We start from the raw sequence: 18545 nt of genomic DNA on the forward strand, positions 1-18545 counted from the left end.
TCTGCCATCTTGGTTCCTTGCCTCATTACCTCCTTTTTGAACTCTGTCTATTAGACTGAAGAGGTCTGTTTCATTGTTTGTTCCTTCAGGGGAATTCTCTTGGTCTTTTAACTGGGAGTGGCTCCTCTGCTTCTTCATTTTACTCGTATTTCTCTTACTCTGTGAGTTTAAGAGAAATAATTATCTACTGTAGTCTTGGAAGACTATATATGTGAGCATCCCTCCATAACTCGTGTAGGTTTAATACTTTTGGCGAGAAGCCTGCTTTTCGTTTGGAAGCTTGCTGCCTCTTTCCTCAGTGTGTGCTGGCTGTTATCCTGTTGATAGGGAGTGTGCAGGTGTGGTGGCCTGCACGTGCTCAGGGGGCCTGTGCTGGGTGGGGTCAGCAATTGGTGCCCGCTCATGGGTCATTCAGTGGTGGTGGCAGCAGCCTGTGCGTGCTCCTCAGGTGGTGAGGGCAGCAACTGGTGCCTGCTCAGGAGTCTCTCAAAGGCAGTGGCCTGTGCCTACCTCTGGAACCCAGGATGGCAGCAGCAGCTCATGTGTGCCCCTGGAGCTCCTGTAGGCAGTGTCCTGTTCTCTGAGAGCATGCTCAGGGGGAAGGAAGGTCCTATGGTGGGCCCACCCCTCTCCTTGCATGCACTCCAACAGTGGCACCTTGCCTCTCTGGCGGGCCCAGTCTTCTTCCACAGACACACTCAGTTGCCATACTCCAGCCCCTTCAGGCTGTCTCTGTGCAGCCATCCCTGGTCCTCCCCCCAGGTCTGACTCCTGAAGCCTAAGCTTCAGCACCCAGCCCTTGCCCACACTGGTGGACAAGTGTCTCAGGCTGGGGAGCACAGGATGGCAGTACCCACCATCTGTGCAGGTCACTCTGTTTTGCCTTTCTCAGACTGTTTGCTGTGTTCTCCTCCAAGGCTCCAAAGCTCCCTTTCCATCCAGACTGATCTCCCTGCCAGTGAGGGTACATTCCAGGGTGTAGGAACCTTTTCTCCTTTACAGCTCCCTCCCTGGGACACAGGTCCTGTCCTGATTCCTTTCTCTCCTTTTTCTTTTGTCCTGCCTGGTTATGTGGAGGTTTTCTTGCCCTTTCGGAAGTCTGAGGTCTTCTGCCTGTGTTCAGTAGATGTTCTGTGTGAATTGTCCCACGTGTAGGTGTGTTTCTGAGAGGAGGTGAGCTCTACATCCTACTCTTCTGCCATCTTGATAGCTCTCTTCCCTTCCAATTTGGATACCTTTTATTTCTTTTTCTTCTTTGATTGCTGAGGCTAGGACTTCCAATACTCTGTTGAATAGAAGTGGTGAGAGTGGGCATCCTTGTCTTGTTCCAGATTTTAGTTGGAAGGCTTTTAGCTTTTCACTGTTGAGTATTATGTTGGCTGTGGGTTTGTCATAAATAGCTTTTGTTATGTCAAGATGTTCCCTCTATACCCACTTTAGTAAAGTTTTTATCATGAATGGATGTTGAATTTTAAGGAGTGATTTTTTTTTAAGCAAAAAAATTTTAGTTAATAAATGTGGAAAAAATAACAAAATTATAAAATCTCAATTTTTTTATCCCCCAATGGAATAGATGATTCAGGCAACTGTTATCAAAATGGATGCCAAAAGGATTAGGTGAAAGTTTAGAGGGAACTGGATATTTGAAAGATGTCAAAGTACTAGCCCATAGTATAAGGGGGAAAGTGGACATCAAGGGTGGATTGCCATTTGAGCCCCTTGTCAATTTCAGCCTCCCTAAAAGTGGGACACACAGGCGTTTCATGCCTCCTTTGAGAAGCAATATGACATACACAGTACCACCTAAACTATACTTGCCAAAAAATAGCTTGAATCTAATCAGACTTTAAGATCTGACTTCTCAATGATAGGCAATACAAGGGACAGATGAATAAGTTAAATGATACCACAGCTAACAATCAGAAAAATCTAACAATTTCCTAGGACCATTGACCCTGATTCTTTAATAAATCACTCAGCATGAAAAAAAAAAAGCAAGGAGGTGCTCTGTGAACAAAGACATTTTGGGCAGGCAGGGAAATTTTTAAAAAGGCTGGGATATTAGGTGGTAATAAGAAATTATTACTAATTTTACTAAGTATCACAATATCAATGCTGTGGTTATGTAAGAGTAATGCCTTTTTTTAAAAAGCAGTGCTTCTTGAAATATGTAAGAATGAAATGTCATAACACCCAGGATTTGCTTTAAAACAAATATGGTAGATGTGGCAGAAGTTAATAAATGTTAAAAATCTAGGTGCTGAGAATATGAGAGCTCATTATATTATTCTCTCTGTTTTATATATGTTTAAAAGTTCTCTTAATAAAAAGTTTAATGGGTGGTTAGGCTCAGTAAAATTCCTTAAGAATTAAGCTCTAAGGAGCAGTTCAAAATACAGAAAAAAACTGAAAATTCTTTTTAAAAATACACATATATATGTAAATGTGGGACATTTTGATAAGAACTAAAATAGCTTTTCAGATGTAGTAAGGATTTTTCTTGATAAACAATTTTTATGTGACAAAAAGAAAAATGAAGATGTAAACAGGCTCTAACATCATATTTTTTTCATCCTTTCAACAAACATTTAGCCCTCTCCCAGGCCGTGAAGTTGCCAGGGAGAACAGGAGAACTTGACTCTTTGTCCTGTAAAGCTTGTAATCTGTTGAAGGCAGATTTTTCAACAGTCCACAAATAACTAATTATTTATTTACCGTGGTGATAAACCCCACAAGGTAGAAAAGCACAGGGCTATGAGAACTCAACATGAGTGTCCTAACCTCTACTTTCCAGGCCGACAAAACGGGCACATGGGAAGGCCACGAGTCAGGCATAAACAGAGAAAACCTAAGAAATTATTGTGACTTTCTGCAGTTTGCCTGTTTAATACAAAAGCTGATTTTCACTAGAAAAGAAAGCACTTGTTTTAAGTATGTTTGCATTTCATTATTTATTTATGTGTGTGGCAGGCTGCCTGGACTGAATTTAAGTGTGTCTCAGAGATGTCTGGACCTGTGGTGGGGACAGATAATGGGGCTTCAGAAGGAGACCTGGGGCACTTCTAGAAAAGCAACTCCACCTGTGTCCTCTGCTAAGCTCAGATATATCAGGGCAAGTCTGGGGAGCAGATGTGGTGGTCACAGGAGTCCATTTATAGTGGGGCTGAGGACCTTCCAGGGGCAATACTTATCCAAGTAAAAGGAGAAATGAGGTCCAATGAGCTCAACCTGGGGGCAAGCTTTGCCGCATGCAGGAGAGGAAATGGACATTCTGATGCAGTGTGATGGCCGTTTCTCCAATCCATCCCTGGTTCCTGGATGCATGTCTGGCTCCTAAGTAGAGAAGGGGGCCGATTTTCTCACACAGCACATCTAACCAAGGGAAAGAGGCATTCTTGCCCCACTGCAAAGCAGAGGGCACCCTCCCTCTCTGAGGGGTGGTGGATGCCTGCTGAGAACTGCTAAAGCTGGCCAGGCCTAGAGATTTCAAGGCCCGGTGGAGAGATGAAATAGCAGCTGGGCCGGGTATGGATGGCAGGGAGGTGGGGTGGGAGTGACCACATAACAGAAATGCCTGATAGAGGCTGTGAGACACCCCTTGGCAATTTCCAGAATTAGATGCAAGGGACTTGGCAGGAAGTCAGAGGTCCTGCATCAGTGGGAGATACAAACCAGCAAACAATTTGCCTCTACAGGCTGGTGGGTCCGGGGGAAATTCGGGTTACGTGGAAATGAACAAATGAGTTGGCATGGCCGCCTAAGTCAATTTGGAAGCTCAGTAGGTTTATTTATGTTGTATTGATTTGATTATTCTAAAACGAAGTTAAAATCAGAACTGCTTCTAATTAGGAGACAAAGTGCTCGTTTTGCAAAAATGATCTGGTATTTTATAGTAACTCACATAGAGCTATGAGCTGGGCGGGGTGCAGGAATAGCTAACACTGTTTGCCTTCTCTTTGTAGAGAGATATTGGCTGCCTTAAGAAACGCCCACTGGAGTTTTCATAAATAAAACATAGCAGAGAAACACCCAGGGGGGCAGTTTTTCCCTCTAGTATGAAAGGAATTAGTGTAGTCGATAGAAAAGGAAGCTGTGTATGAAACCCCAGACTGTAACACAGGGTTTTTGCCCTGAGGGGCTGAAAATACCAAAGATTGCAGAATCCCATGAGATCTCAGGTGAGGTCGCAGCGCTGTGTCAGGAGGGGGCTGCCCACATATTTAACCCTTAGGCTGCAAAGTTGTTTTCCGGGAGAGCGTATGTATGTTATCTTTTCTGTATAAATATGTATTCTATAACGCATATATAAATAAGGTGGACTACCAATGGTTACATCTTTCAACTAGTCTATAGATGAAAAGGAATGAAAAGTAGAAGAAAATGTAAAAGGTTACAGGGTAAAATGGGATAGTGAAGTTGATCTGATCTGATCCAGAGCTTCTTGTCTTGCCTAGAGTCCTTTATGGTGACACAAGTTTGCAGGCATCACGGGCTGAGGCGGAGAGCGGGTGCGAAATTCTGTACATGTGTGAGCGTCCAGTTTTGGGGGGAGGGGGTTGGGTCCCTCTGTGCAGCCCACCCCTCCCCCCACAATGGAAGTCCCTATGGCCACCACTGCTTCTCAGCAGGGCCTCCCCATTTAGTCTTAGGACAGGTGTTTGGCAGTAACTGAGACCTTGCCCCAGACCTACCAGTGCTGGAGATCCATCAGCTACAGACCAACCAGTGGGGAGACCTTTTAGTTATTTTAAGTGTGCTGACCATTGATTTAGGACACTCACTATGGCTCCAATTAATTTCATTCATTTTGAAACAACAGCCGAGAGTGGTCATGTTGCTGAGGTATTGTATTCTGATCCCATTCTTATTTCTTCATTCCTAGGAAGCCTGCTATAACATATTTCGTGGTCTTGAAGTGACATAAGCACAGCATTTTTGCTGGCTAGACAGTGATATAAAATGCTTGTATGTTTTAATGCATGCTGTATTCATTTCTGAAGCTTGCATTATAGGAGACTGTGTTCCTATCGGAAGCTACCTGATGGCGCAGTTGTTTGTATTGGGTTCTGAGACTCCTGTCAAAAAGAGAAGCACCCCTAAGGTTTGCTTCTGCTTTTCCTTTTTTTTTTTTTGGTGAAGTTAATAAAAATAACTTTCTGTGCAGTATGGGTCTCCCTCTCCCCACCCACCCATTTTGCCCTGAGTTAAGAACATACATTAAATGGTTTACAAATAAAATAGAAAGTTCTGTCTTAACTTATTCTGAGATGATGTGGAAAGAGACAGGCATGTTCATAGTAATTTAGCTGTGGAGAACCTTCACAAATAACAGGTTCTTAGTTTTAAATATAAATGCTGTCGGGACATTGCTGTTGTACACACTGTAGAGAAAACCATAAAGAATGCCATGAACCACTTAACCTGAAACACATACAATAGAACATACAGAAACACTAGAAGAAGGCCAAATTGTAGGAGCAGGGAGTAGATGGCTGCCTTCCCCTTGCTAGTAGCCAGCAGGTGTGTGACGTACTGGGCCCTCCTAGGAGGGAGGTGCTGTGCTTCCTGTTTGCCCCATCACACATTTTGTCCTGAAAAACTTTGTCCAGTGACGTGGCCAAGTGCTTCCTAGTTCAGTGCTGAGCATCAGAATTTCATTCATTTATACTCTACTTCTTTTCAAAAAATTTGAATGGCTACAGTGAAATCGGATTTAAGGAGATTACGTTCACATCTCGTTCCTTCTACTTCTGTGACATTTGATCTAATGAACAAATTTTCCTCAGCGGTAAAATGGGGATCCAACTTAGACTATGTGCCCCACGAGGACTGCTCTGATGCACCCTCAGGTCTGGAGAACATGTGAAGTGTTACACCCATGACACACCATGGGCGCACTAGACACCTGTGGGGTTTTGATCAGCAGTATCCGGGGACCACATCATTCCGGGGCTATGCTCGAGAACTGAGGAGTTTTAGGGACTCACCTGTGTTTCGTGAACACATTGGAGTCAAATGTGGGATGGGCTTTGTGAGATTTTTGAGTAGCCCTTAGTGTACTGGACGCCCCCTTTGAATTGCCCAGACAAGAGAGAAAAGAAGCCAGAAACATAGTTTAGTTTTCATCAAAAGTTATGATTTTATTTTTAATATACCAGAAAAAAATATTTCTTTTAATGTCGTGAAATAAGCACTTGAAAATAACAATTCCAGCATTGCTGTGATTTGCTCTGTGAGGCTTATGTGGGCGGGCTTTTATCTGAACAGAGGCGCTGGGGCCTCCAAGAGGCTGAATCTTCCAGTGGTTTTCAAGGTTGCAGCAAGCAACCTCCTGCCTGAACACGCCAAGAGAGCAGACCTGCCTGAATCGGACAGGCTTGGGCAGCCTTATGGGGCTACTTCTGGAGAACTCTAGATTCTGCCCACTGGGGAGAAAAGTCCCCAGTGCCGCCAAGCATTGGGAAGATAACAGCGTTTCAATACCAACATGAGTCAGGACCTTGCAATCCTGGCTTAAATGTGCTGCAAATATGGCTTGACCCTGATTTATGGGACCAGTTTCTTTAATTTAACCAGTTGCTTTAGGAGATGTTTACTACAATGTAGTTTGGGGTTTGGATTTCTGGTGAAGTGTGTCTGATGTCAAGACTTTTGCCTGCTCAACATAAAATCAAAATGCCATTCTTAAGATCTCCCTAATCCCCCTCAACCCTGCCATGGGTGTGTTCCCACTGTCTATCTCTTTAGTGCTAGAATAACTTTTGTTTCACTTTTTATTTATTTATGGCTGTGTTGGGTCTTTGTTGCCGTAGGCGGGCTTTCTCTAGTTGCGGTGCGCGGGCTTCTCATTGCAGTGGCTTCTCTTGTTGTGGAGCACAGGCTCTAGGCGCACAGGCTCAGTAGTTGTGGCGCACTGACTTAGTTGCTCCGCGGCATGTGGGATCTTCCCGGACCAGGGCTCGAACCCGTGTCCCCTGCATTGGCAGGTGGAGTCTTAACCACTGTGCTACCAGGGAAGTCCCCACTTTTTGTAAAGTGTAATTCAGGAGGAAGGGAAATCTGGGGCTTATTTTTCCCCCTTCTGCTAGCCCTGACTTTTCAGTGTCTGAGGATGAAGCAGGTAACTTGGTGATTCAGCAGGTTTGTGGAGATTCTCTGATGCTCTGCACAGGTGTACCTAACTGGTCTCTTTAGCTATGGGTTCTGCCATGTGACTCGAGGATGTTTATAACTGGCGTGTTACAACTGGCATTCAAGAAAATACTATAACTGCACTGATGCTTGTTTTGCTTAAATATTGCGTACCAGCGTACAGAGGCCTTTGGTTCATTGGAAGACTGGGACCTAACACTTCACACTGATTGTCAGCACAAAATAGAGTATCATTGCTTTATCAGCTCTCACTTGAGTGAGTACGCACCACAGGCCAAACCCTGTGGTGCATTCTTAGCAAAATCTCTTTTGGTTGGTGAGGGGTCTCAGACACAAAGAATTGGGTCTTGTATACAAATAGAAAAGGGACAGAAGAACAAGTTAAGCTACAGGAGACAATGACTCACAGCACGAAAATAGGCTCTACTACCATCCCAAATCGATAGCAAAATATTTATTATCGAAAACAAAAAGATTGGACCACTAAACTTTCATCATAAAACTCTCACACAATTGTACTTTTCAGGATGGAAACATTTTTGGGGAAATAAGTGTCTATGAGACAGACATGGACCATGCACACACAACTCAAAGCACTCCTAACTCTGGGAGGTGGTCTATTTGACCTTCTCCACTCTCCTAATAGCCCTCTTGAGTCAGCACGTGGCCAATCCAACGACTGTGTTAAAGATTCATTCATTGACCAAACTGGAAAAAAAAAAACAAAACCCTCAGAATGTGCTGGAGCTGACTTAGTTATGTCTGAGGAGACGCTATTCTCTCATAATAAAGATAGCAACCTGAGCTTGTCTCTCCCAGGTAACCCAGCAGTCTGGGAACCAGGCCAGACTTCTGGAACTTTATACTCCAGTGTAGTTGACTCCAGGCGCTTTGTTATTCTTATGTGAATTTTTATCTTATGATAAAGATACCATGTCTGATTAAAAAAAAAAATTCTGTGGGTCTCCTAGAAGTGTTCTTCCATTCAGTTCTACAGAAACCCCACTCAGTAAAGTTTTAGACTCAGAGCTACATTAGTAGAGAGAAGTGAGAGGGATGTATTCAATTTTTTCTTTCCCCTTCAGCAACATATACAGCTGTATTGTCCCTGCCCCCTCATTTTGATAGTGGAGTATGGTTAGAAGGATGGGAGTAAGTTACCTGGAATAATCACCTCAGTACATTGTTTTAACTTGGTACATTGGCCTGATATTGAATATGAATATAGTAGTGGTTCTTTTTTCATGAGCAAAACTAGAAGGTGCAGATAAAACCTCTTGCTCTATGAATAGAGCATTTCTCACTAGAAAGGTTTTCACTGCAAACTCAGACTTGGGTTGATGCTCAGACCTTGTTTATCAAATTGCACGTATTTATGTATGAAGATTTGGTTAAAAAAATTTTTTTTTAAATCCAGGAATGTTTTCACCAAACTGCAATTGGAATGCGGTGGAAAATCTTCAATAGAAAGATAATCTATTGCAGCATAGTGGGGCAGCTATAAAAACCTGCCTGCCCAAGTTTTTCTGGAATGTTAAGTGACAGCAGGATTCTCTGTGTGGCAGTCAGTTCTCTGATAGGCTTCAGATTTGCCATGGGCTAGTGGTCCAGCCTCGTATCTTGATATAATTAAGCAGTTAAGCTGAGATGTTAAAAACATTATACTGAACCTGTAATACCAGAATTTAGATTTTTTTTTTACAGGTGTGTTTTCTTTTTCCCTCCCATGATAATCATCAGAAATGCCTTTAGGTATATTTACCTAATTTTAAAACTATTTATTAGACATTCAATCTGTAAACAAAAATTCTAAATTATCTCACAAGGGAACACAAGTATGAACCTGTATCAAGATGAAAGTGCTTTGGAAGCATCATTTAGGGTCTATTTAAGGTCTATGCTCATTTCCTTATTCTAACCTGCATTAAAGGATCACTGATAAATCAATGGATTAAATAATTAAATTAAATCAACCAGAGTTGAGTTTAACTGAAGGGCCAGTTAGAGCTTAAGTCAACTGTTATTTGGCCTTTTCCTCATTTTAATTATTCTGCTTTTTTTCTAAGAAAAAAAGCTTATTGCACAGTATCATGTATTTTCAAAGCTCAAAATAACATTATTTGCATCTTAGGTCCTGCTATAACTAATAGATCCTTATCTTTTCAGCTCGTGTCAGTTTTTACCCTAAAAATAATACATTCCTCCATCAATTCATCTATGAACCAACGTCAAGACATCATAGACTGTTCACAATAATTTAACACAGGTGTAACAGCTTCCCTTCCCTGCATACCCCCCCCCCCCGCCCTCCACCCCATCAGTCATGACTTGGTTTGCACGGATTCTTTGTTCATGGTTCAGACCATTCACACAGAATGGAATAAAATTTTATTCTTTTCAATTCCACACATAAACGAGATGCTGAGAAAGCCCTTGTCATCTCTGACAGAGAAGCAGAGCAGCTCTGTTTCATGAATGACAGCACAATTAAAGCTAAAATAATATAAAAATAATTTGAAAAATCCCTTTTCTGTACACTCTCAAATAAAGCAAGAAAGATAAACAACAGCTTCTTTTTCTGCTAGCCAGAAAATGTGTTTCTATTCATTTGAGCTTTGAAGTTCGGTGGACCCCTCATCTGTGTGCCTATACGTGTGGTTATGCGTGTCTAATCTATGCAGTGTAGTGGCCCCTAATTTTTTCATCTAGTTTGTCTAATCATTAAGCTACTTAACCAATGAGAATACTATTATATCACATTGAACAACTTGACATAATTGCTTCTTTGAAATACTAGGAATGTTTACACATTTATTTGGCTTGAAAAGGACTGAAATATTACAGATATTATATTATCTAGCTTTTTTTTTTTAAGAATATGGCTCTTAATAAATCGATTTTCTGAGTTCCAGAGCAAAAGTCCCTTTTAAAAAAATTTCTGAAGCTGACTTGAAGCAGGAAGAATGTCTTCTGATTTGGCCAAAAACATGGTGAGTATGTTATATCATTTAAAATTTGAAGAATAAGTCTATAAGGGGCCCTTTGTTGTCAACTGTTCCAGCCAAACTTGCCATGAAGTGTGTTTGTCAAAGTATCTCCACTCGACCAGCAGAGGGCACTTTAAACACCTCTGCATTGCCTCAGGGAGCAAATGCAGATGATGCAGAAACACAGTGTTTACCCAAGATCAAGAAGAGCCCTGCAGGTTGTTTGAAATTCACAAAAATATAGAAAATATGGACTGTACCACAGGGTTTCATTTGAAAGTTATGAATATGTGTGAAGTCACCGAGGGAGGGGTGTACTTATTGTCTATTACATTGATCTTCGGCTCCGTTCCCACTGTCTTTTTCTCTTTCCCAGCTCAAGAACGGTACAGCGCTGCCCCTTTTTACAGGTAGTAGAGAGTCGATTTTTCAAATCATTTGATTGAGCTGTATCTTTTTTATTCTGTATTTACTCCTCTGTTTGAAAGCCTGAGGCAACAGAACAAAGGATAATGCTTCCTACCTCATTTAGAGGTAGAAATTAAACTATCAGAAATGCTCTGAGGTGGGGCTGCCCTTTTAGGAACTGGGCTGCATTATTTCCTTCCTCCCAGGAAGAACCCTGGAAAAATATTGTGCCCCGTTTGGTTTTGGCATACTCACTAGACTGAGGCTGTGCGATGAAGGGAAACGAGCCTTTCTCTTAGTTGAAATATAGTTGTTTATATCCATTTTCTCAGGAGGTGATTAAGATATCTTTTGTCATGGGGGCTACAACTGCCAACCTTTCTTAAAAAGGCTTTCATTTTTGCAAACGCATTATTGTTCTAGATAGACACCCTGTGTCTCTTCCATTTTTATCTTTTCTGTTGGCTCCAGTTTAGTGTCAAAAAAGATTAGAAAGGATTGTGTGTATGGGTTCGCACAGTCTTTTAAGTAAACTTCTTTGATCCTTAGAGAAATATAACACTTAGTAAATACATTTTTTTTTTCATATACTGTTAATAGCTTTTGTTTGCCTTCTCTTTCTGTCTCTCTGCCTCTGGCCCACTTTTGTTCTCATTTGTCCTAGAGTTGACAGATAAAGAGGGAATGGGGTCTTCCAGCAGCAGTCCTTTGAGATGGAGGTGTACTCAGTGAGTCCTCACCCAAAAAGGATCATAAACTTACTGGGTTAACTCAACCTAATTATCCCTAAGCTGCTTTGGGTTGTGTGTTTTCTCATGTCTTGTTTTGTTTTAGCTGCACCATATGTGATTCCTTGTGCCATTTTCTTTTGTCTATTATTTTTCTTGATGACCCTGAGCTATGGCTTCCTCCTCAGTTCCGACACTAGTCAGCCTTCGTTGTTTTCCTCATCTTGCCAATGTAGGCCTCAAAGAAGAAGTGGCAGAAGAGCACAAGATAGCTGAGGTACATGAGTGAGGACCAGAAGATGTTCTGAAAGTGAGAGTGACACTGGTCATGCTGCATCCAGTGGAAGACCAGGTAGTTAACGACACAGCCCATCAGCATCTGAGTGATCTGGGACAAGGTGATGAACATGGCAAACTTCCGGGAGACTCGGAAACCCGCTGCTCGCAAGGCATAGTAAGAGTACATCACGGAGTGCACGCCATAGTTCATAGTCATGAACCAACCACCCCCGGCAACCATGTCCTTGTAGGAGTACCAGGAGTACAGGAGCACAGTGATGTGGTGGTACCAGTGCAGGAAGATCAGCTTCTGCTTCCTCAGAATGATGAATATTGTATCTCCTGAAAGACAAAGAAAAAATTGGACATGAGCCCCTTGACCGTAACAAAATCATAATCTATATCTCTGCAAGAAGGTGGATGTCTTGAACGGGCACTTGAGAATGAGATGGACTGGGTTAGAATCCTGGACTGATATTTACTAGCTCAGTGACCCTGGGCAAGTTATTTATCCTATTTTCCCATTTCATCATCTGTAAAATGGGGATAATAATAGCTTGAAATTATCTGAGGATTAAATAGGATACTCAACATGCCCTCTTGGCACATGGTAAGCACTCAATAAATGTTACTTTCAGAAAGGTGTTTTGCACAAAATCATATTAATTTTTAATTTGGAAGGGACACTAGTAACCGTGTTGTCCATTTCCAACTCAGCCACGCATTTTTAGGAAATAAATATCACCTGGAAGAGTCAAATGATATTTATTAATCAAGAGAAACAAATTAGAATTCAAGTGCCCAGCAAAATGTTCTTAGGCCTCTCTGGAGTAGTAAAAAGACACTTTTCTTTCGTCCATGATAAAGGTACTCTTTAAAAACATATCTTTGTAAGCGCCCAATAAAGTGTGAAGCCTTGACATATGGAAGTTAGGAAAGTAAAATTTAAACAAAAGGCTATTCTGGGATGAGAGACAAGATGGCAGAGAGGAAGGACTTGAGCTCACCTCCTCTCACAAAAACACCAAAATCCCAACTAACTAACTGCTGAACAACCATCGACAAAAAAGACTTGAACCTACCAAAAAAGATATTCTTCATCCAAAGACAAAGAAGAAGCCACAATGAGACGGTAGGAGGTGCGCTTTTGCAATATAATTTAATCCCACACCAACTGGGTGGGTGACCCACAGACTGCAAAAGTATATTGCAGAGGTTCTCCCACAGGAGTGAGAGTTCTGAGCCCCACGTTGGGCTCCCCAGCCTGGGGGTCTGGCATCAGGAGAATGAGCCACCAGAGCATTTGGCTTTGAAGGCCAGCAGGGCTTGAGTGCAGGAGCTCTACAGGACTGGGGGAAACAGAGACTCCATTCTTGGAGGGTGCACACAAGGTTTCACCTGCACTGGGACCCAGGGCAATACACTGATTTCATATGAGCTTGAGCCAGACCTACCTGCTGGTCTTGGAGAGTCTCCTGCAGGGACAAGGCTATGGTCACTATGGGGGCAAGGACACTGATGGCAGACACCCCAGAGAACACTCATTGGCATGAGCTCTCCCAGAGGCTGCCATTTTGGCACCAAGACCTGGCCCCACCCATCAGCAGACAGGGTGCCTAAAGTTGTACTGAGCTCACAGCCACCTCTAAACACACACCTTGACATGGTCCTGCCCACAACAGGGACAAGACCCAGCTCTACCCACCAGTGGACATGCACCAGTCCCTCCCACCAGGAAGCCTACACAAGTCCCTGGACCAACCTCACCCACCAGGAGCAGACACTAGAACTAAGAATTATAATCTTATAGCCTGAGGAATGGAGACCACAAACACAAAATGTTAGACAAAATGAGATGGCAGAGAAATACGTTCCAGATGAAGGAATAAGATAAAACCCAGAAGAACTAAGTGAAACGGAGACAGACAATCTACCCAAAAAAGAATTCAGAGGAATGATAGTAAAGATGATCCAAGATCTTGGAATAACAATGGAGGCACAGACTGAGAGGATACAAAAAAATGTTTAATAAAGAGCTGGAAGCTTTAAAGAACTAACAGAGATGAACAGTACAATAACTGAAAGGAAAAATACACTAGAAGGAATCGCTAGCAGAATAAATGAGGCAGAAGAATAAGTGAGGTGGAAGACAGATTGGTGGAAATCACTGCTGTGGAACAGAATAAAGAAAGAAGAATGAAAAGAAATGAGGACAGTCCACGAGACCTCTGGGACAACATTAAATGCACCAACATTCACATTATAGGGGTCCCAGAAGGAGAAGAGAGAGAGAAAGGGCCTGAGAAATTATTTGAAGAGATTATAGCCTAAAACTTCCCTAACGTAGGAAAGGAAACACTCAAGTCCAGGAAGTGCAGAGAGTCCCACACAGGATAATCCCAAGGAGGAACACGCTGAGACACATACTAATCAAAGTGACAAAAATTAATGACAAAGAAAAAATATTAAAAGCAACAAGGGAAAAGCAACAAATAACATATAAGGGAATCCCCACAAGGTTATCAGCTGATCTTTCAACAGAAACTCTGCAGGCCAGAAGGGAGTGGCATGATATATTTAGTGATGAAAGGGAAAAAAACTACAACCAAGAATACTCTACCCAGCAAGGCTCTCATTCAGATTTGATGGAAAAATCAAAAGCTCTACAGACAAGCAAAAGCTAAGAGAATTCCGCACCACCAAACCAGCTTTACAACAAATGCTAAAGGAACTTCTCTAGGCGGAAAAGAAAAGGCAACAACTAGAAACAGGAAAATTATGAATGGGAAAGCTTGCTGGTAAAGGCAAAAACACAGTAAAGGTAGGAAATCATCCACACACAAATAAGATGTCAAAATGAGCAATCATGAGAAGGAGAGGAGAGTACAAATGCAGGATATTGGAAATGCATTTGTTTTAAGTTGCTGGTCTCCTAATTTCAATCTTGTCTATATATAGACAGCTATATCAAAACCTCATAGTAACTGAAAACCAAAAATCTGCAATGGATAAACACACACAAAAGAAAAAGCAATCCAAATACAACTCTAAAGATAGTCATCAAATCACAAGAGAAGGGAACCAGAAAATGAAGGGAAGAATAAAGACCTACAAAAACAAATCCAAAACAACTGACAAGATGGCAATAAGAACATAATATTGATAACTACCTTAAAATGTAAATGGATTAAATGCTCCAACCAAAAGACATAGACTGGCTGACTGGATACAAAAATAAGACCCATATATATGCTGTCTATAAGAGACCCACTTCAGATTTAGGGACACATACAGACTGAAAGTTAGAGGATGGAAAAAGGTATTCCATGCAAATGGAAACAAAAGAAAGTTGGAGTAGCAATACTCATATCAGACAAAATAGACTTTAAAATAAAGACCATTACAAGAGGAAAAGAAGGACACTACATAATGATCAAGGGATTAATCCAAGAAGAAGATATAACAATTGTAAATATATATGCACCCAACACAGGAGCACCTCAATATATAAGGCAAATGCTAACAGCCATAAAAGGAGAAATTGACAGTAACACAGTAATAGTGGGGGACTTTAACACTCCACTTACATCAATGGACAGATCATCCAGAGAAAAATCAATAAGGAAACACAGGCCTTAAATAACACATTAGATCAGATGGACTTGATATTTATAGAGCATTCTATCCAAAAGCAGCAGACTACACATTCTTCTCAAGTGCACATGGAACATTCTTCAGGACATATCACATGCTGGGCCACAAAGCAAGCCTCAGTAAATTTAAGAAAATTGAAATCATATCAAGCATCTTTTCTGACCACAATGCTATGAGATTAGAAATCAATTACAAGGAAAAAAAACTGTAAGAAACACAAAAATGTGGAGGTTAAACAATATGTTACTAACCAACCAAGGGATCGCTGAAGAAATCAAAGAGGAAATAATAAAACTCCTAGAGACCACTGAAAGCAAAAACGCGATGATCCAAAACCTGTGGGATGCAGCAAAAGCAGTACTAAGAGGAAAGTTTATAGTGATACAGTCTTAACTGAGGAAACAAGAAAAAATCTCAAATAAACAACCTAACCTTACACCTATAGCAATTAGAGAAGGAAGAACAAACAAAACCCAAAGTTAGTAGAAGGAAAGAAATAATAAAGATCAGAGCAGAAATAAATGAAATAGAGATGCAGAAAACAATAGAAAAGATTGATGAAAGTAGAAGCTGACTCTTTGAAAAGATAAACAAAATTGATAAACCTTTTGCCAAACTCATCAAGGAAAAAAAGGGAGAGGGCTCAAATCAATAAAATTAGAAATAAAAAAAGAAGTTACAATTGACAACACAGAAATACATAGGATCATAAGAGGCTATTACAAGCAACTATATGCCAATAAAATGGACAACCTAGAAGAAATGGACAAATTCTTAGAAAGGTACAAACTTCCAAGACTGAACCAGGAGGAAATAGAAAATATGAACAGACCAATCACAAGTAATGAAATTAAAACTGTGATTAAAATCTTCCAGCAAACAAAAGTTCAGGCCCAGATGGCTTTACAGGTGACTTCTATCAAACATTTAGAGAAGAGTTAACACCTATTCTTCTGAAACTATTCCAAAAAATTGCAGAGGAAGGAACACTCCCAAACTTATTCTATGAGGCCACCATCACCCTGATACCAAAAACCAGACAAAGATACCACACACACACACACACACACACACACACACAAATTACAGGTCAATATCAATGATGAACATAGAAAAATCCTCAACAAAATATTAGCAAACCAAATCCAACAATACATTAAAAGGATCATACACAACATGATCAAGTGGGATTTATCCCAGGGATGCAAGGATTTTTCAGTATTTGCAAATCTATCATTGTGATACACCACATTAATAAACTGAAGAATAAAAACCAAATGATCGGGCTTCCCTGGTGGCGCAGTGGTTGAGAGTCCACCTGCTGATGCAGGGGACACTGGTTCATGCCGCGGTCCAGGAGGATCCCACATGCCATGGAGCGGCTGGGCCCGTGAGCCATGGCCGCTGAGCCTGCATGTCTGGAGCCTGTGCTCCGCAACGGAAGAGGCCGCAGCAGTGAGAGGCCCGTGAACCACCAAAAAAAAAACCAAAAAAAAAAAAAAACAGATCATCATCTCAATAGAAAAAGCTTTTGACAAAGTTCAACACCCATTTATGATAAACTCTCCAGAATGTGGGCATAGAGGGAATACACCTCAACATAATAAAGGTCATATATAACAAACCCACAGCTAATGTCATACTCAATGGTGAAAAGCTGAAATCATTTCCTCTAAGGGCAGGAACAAGACAAGAATGTTCATTCTCACCACTTTTATTCAACAGAGTTTTGGAAGTCCTAGCCATAGCAACCAGAGGAAAAAAAAATAAAAGGAATACAAATTGGAAAAGAAGAAGTAAAACTGTCACTGTTTGCAGATGACATGATACTATACATAGAAAATCCTGAAGATGCTACCAGAAAACTACTAGAGCTAATCAATAAATTTGGTAAAGTTGCAGGATACAAAATTAATACACAGAAATTTGTTGCATTTGTATACACTAACAACAAAAGATCAGAAAGAGTAATATAGGAAACAATCCTATTTACCATCATATCAAAAAGAATAAAATACCTAGGAATAAACTTACCTAGGAGGCAAAAGATCTGTACTCCAAAAACTATAGGATGCTGATGAAAGAAATTGAAGATGACACAAACAGATGGAAAGATATACCATGTCCTTGGATTGGAAGAATGAATATTGTTAAAATGACTATACTATTGAATGCAATCTACAGATTCAATGCAATTCCTATTAAATTACCAATGGCATTTTTCATAGACCTAGACAAAAAGTCTTAAAATTTATATGGAGACACAAAAGACCCCAAATAGCCAAAGCAATCCTGACAAAGAAAAACGAAGCTGGAGGAATCAGGCTCCCTGACTTCAGACTATACTACAAGGCTACAGTCATCAAAGCAGTATGGTACTGGCACAAAAAAATCAATGGAACAGGATAGAAAGCCCAGAAATAAAACCATGCACCTATGGTCAATTAATCTATGACAAACGATGCAAGAATATACAATGGGGAAGAGACAATCTCTTCAGTAAGTGGTGCTGGGAAAACTGGACAGCTACATGTAAAAGAAAGACACTAGAACATTCTTTAACACCATACACAAAAATAAACTCAAAATGGATTAAAGACCTAAATATAAGACTGGATACTATAAAACTCTTAGAGGAAAACATAGGCAGAACACTCTTTGACATAAATCACAGCAAAATCTTTTTTTGATCCAGCTTCTAGAGTAATGGAAATAAAAACAAAAGTAAACAAATAGGACCTAATTAAACTTAAAAGCTTTTGCACAGCAAAGGAAACCACAAACAAAACGAGAAGACAACCCACAGAATGGGAGGAAATATTTGCAAATGAAGTGATCGACAGGGATTAATCTCCAAAATATACAAACAGCTCATGCAGCTCAATATCAAAATAACAACCCAATCAAAATATGGGCAGTAGGTCTAAATAGACATTTCTCCAAAGAAGACATACAGATGGCCAAAAAACACATGAAAAAATGCCCAATATCACTATAAGTATTAGAGAAATGCAAGTCAAAACTACAATGAGGTATGATCTCACACTGATCAGAATGGCCATCATCAAAAAGTCTACAAACAATACCCTTTTTTTTTAGATTCTACATGTAAGCAATATCATATGATATTTGTCTTTCTGTGTCTGACTTACTTCACTCAATATGACAATCTCTAGGTCCATCCATGTTGCTGCAAGTGGCATTATTTTGTACTTTTTTTATGGCTGAGTAATCTTCCATTGTATATATGGAACTTATTTACAAAACAGAAGTACATTCACAGATGTAGAAAACAAACTTATGTTACCAGGGGATAAGAGGGTGAAGGGATAAATTG

General features: G+C 40.7%; 1 protein-coding gene across 1 annotated transcript in view; it reads right to left on the reverse strand.

Moving 5' to 3' along the window:
* Positions 1-6184: 6184 nt before the first annotated feature.
* The window catches only part of ELOVL6 (ELOVL fatty acid elongase 6), a 137453-nt gene continuing 125092 nt past the window's right edge, over positions 6185-18545 (reverse strand). The window contains exon 5 of the mRNA XM_082652907.1: positions 6185-11896. Coding sequence (XP_082509033.1) covers positions 11472-11896 — 425 coding nt within the window. The 3' untranslated portion in view covers positions 6185-11471. The remainder of the gene's footprint in view (positions 11897-18545) is intronic.

This window comes from Grampus griseus (assembly GCF_964374135.1).
Source record: "Grampus griseus genome assembly, chromosome: 4".
NCBI classification, from domain to species: Eukaryota; Metazoa; Chordata; class Mammalia; order Artiodactyla; family Delphinidae; genus Grampus; species Grampus griseus.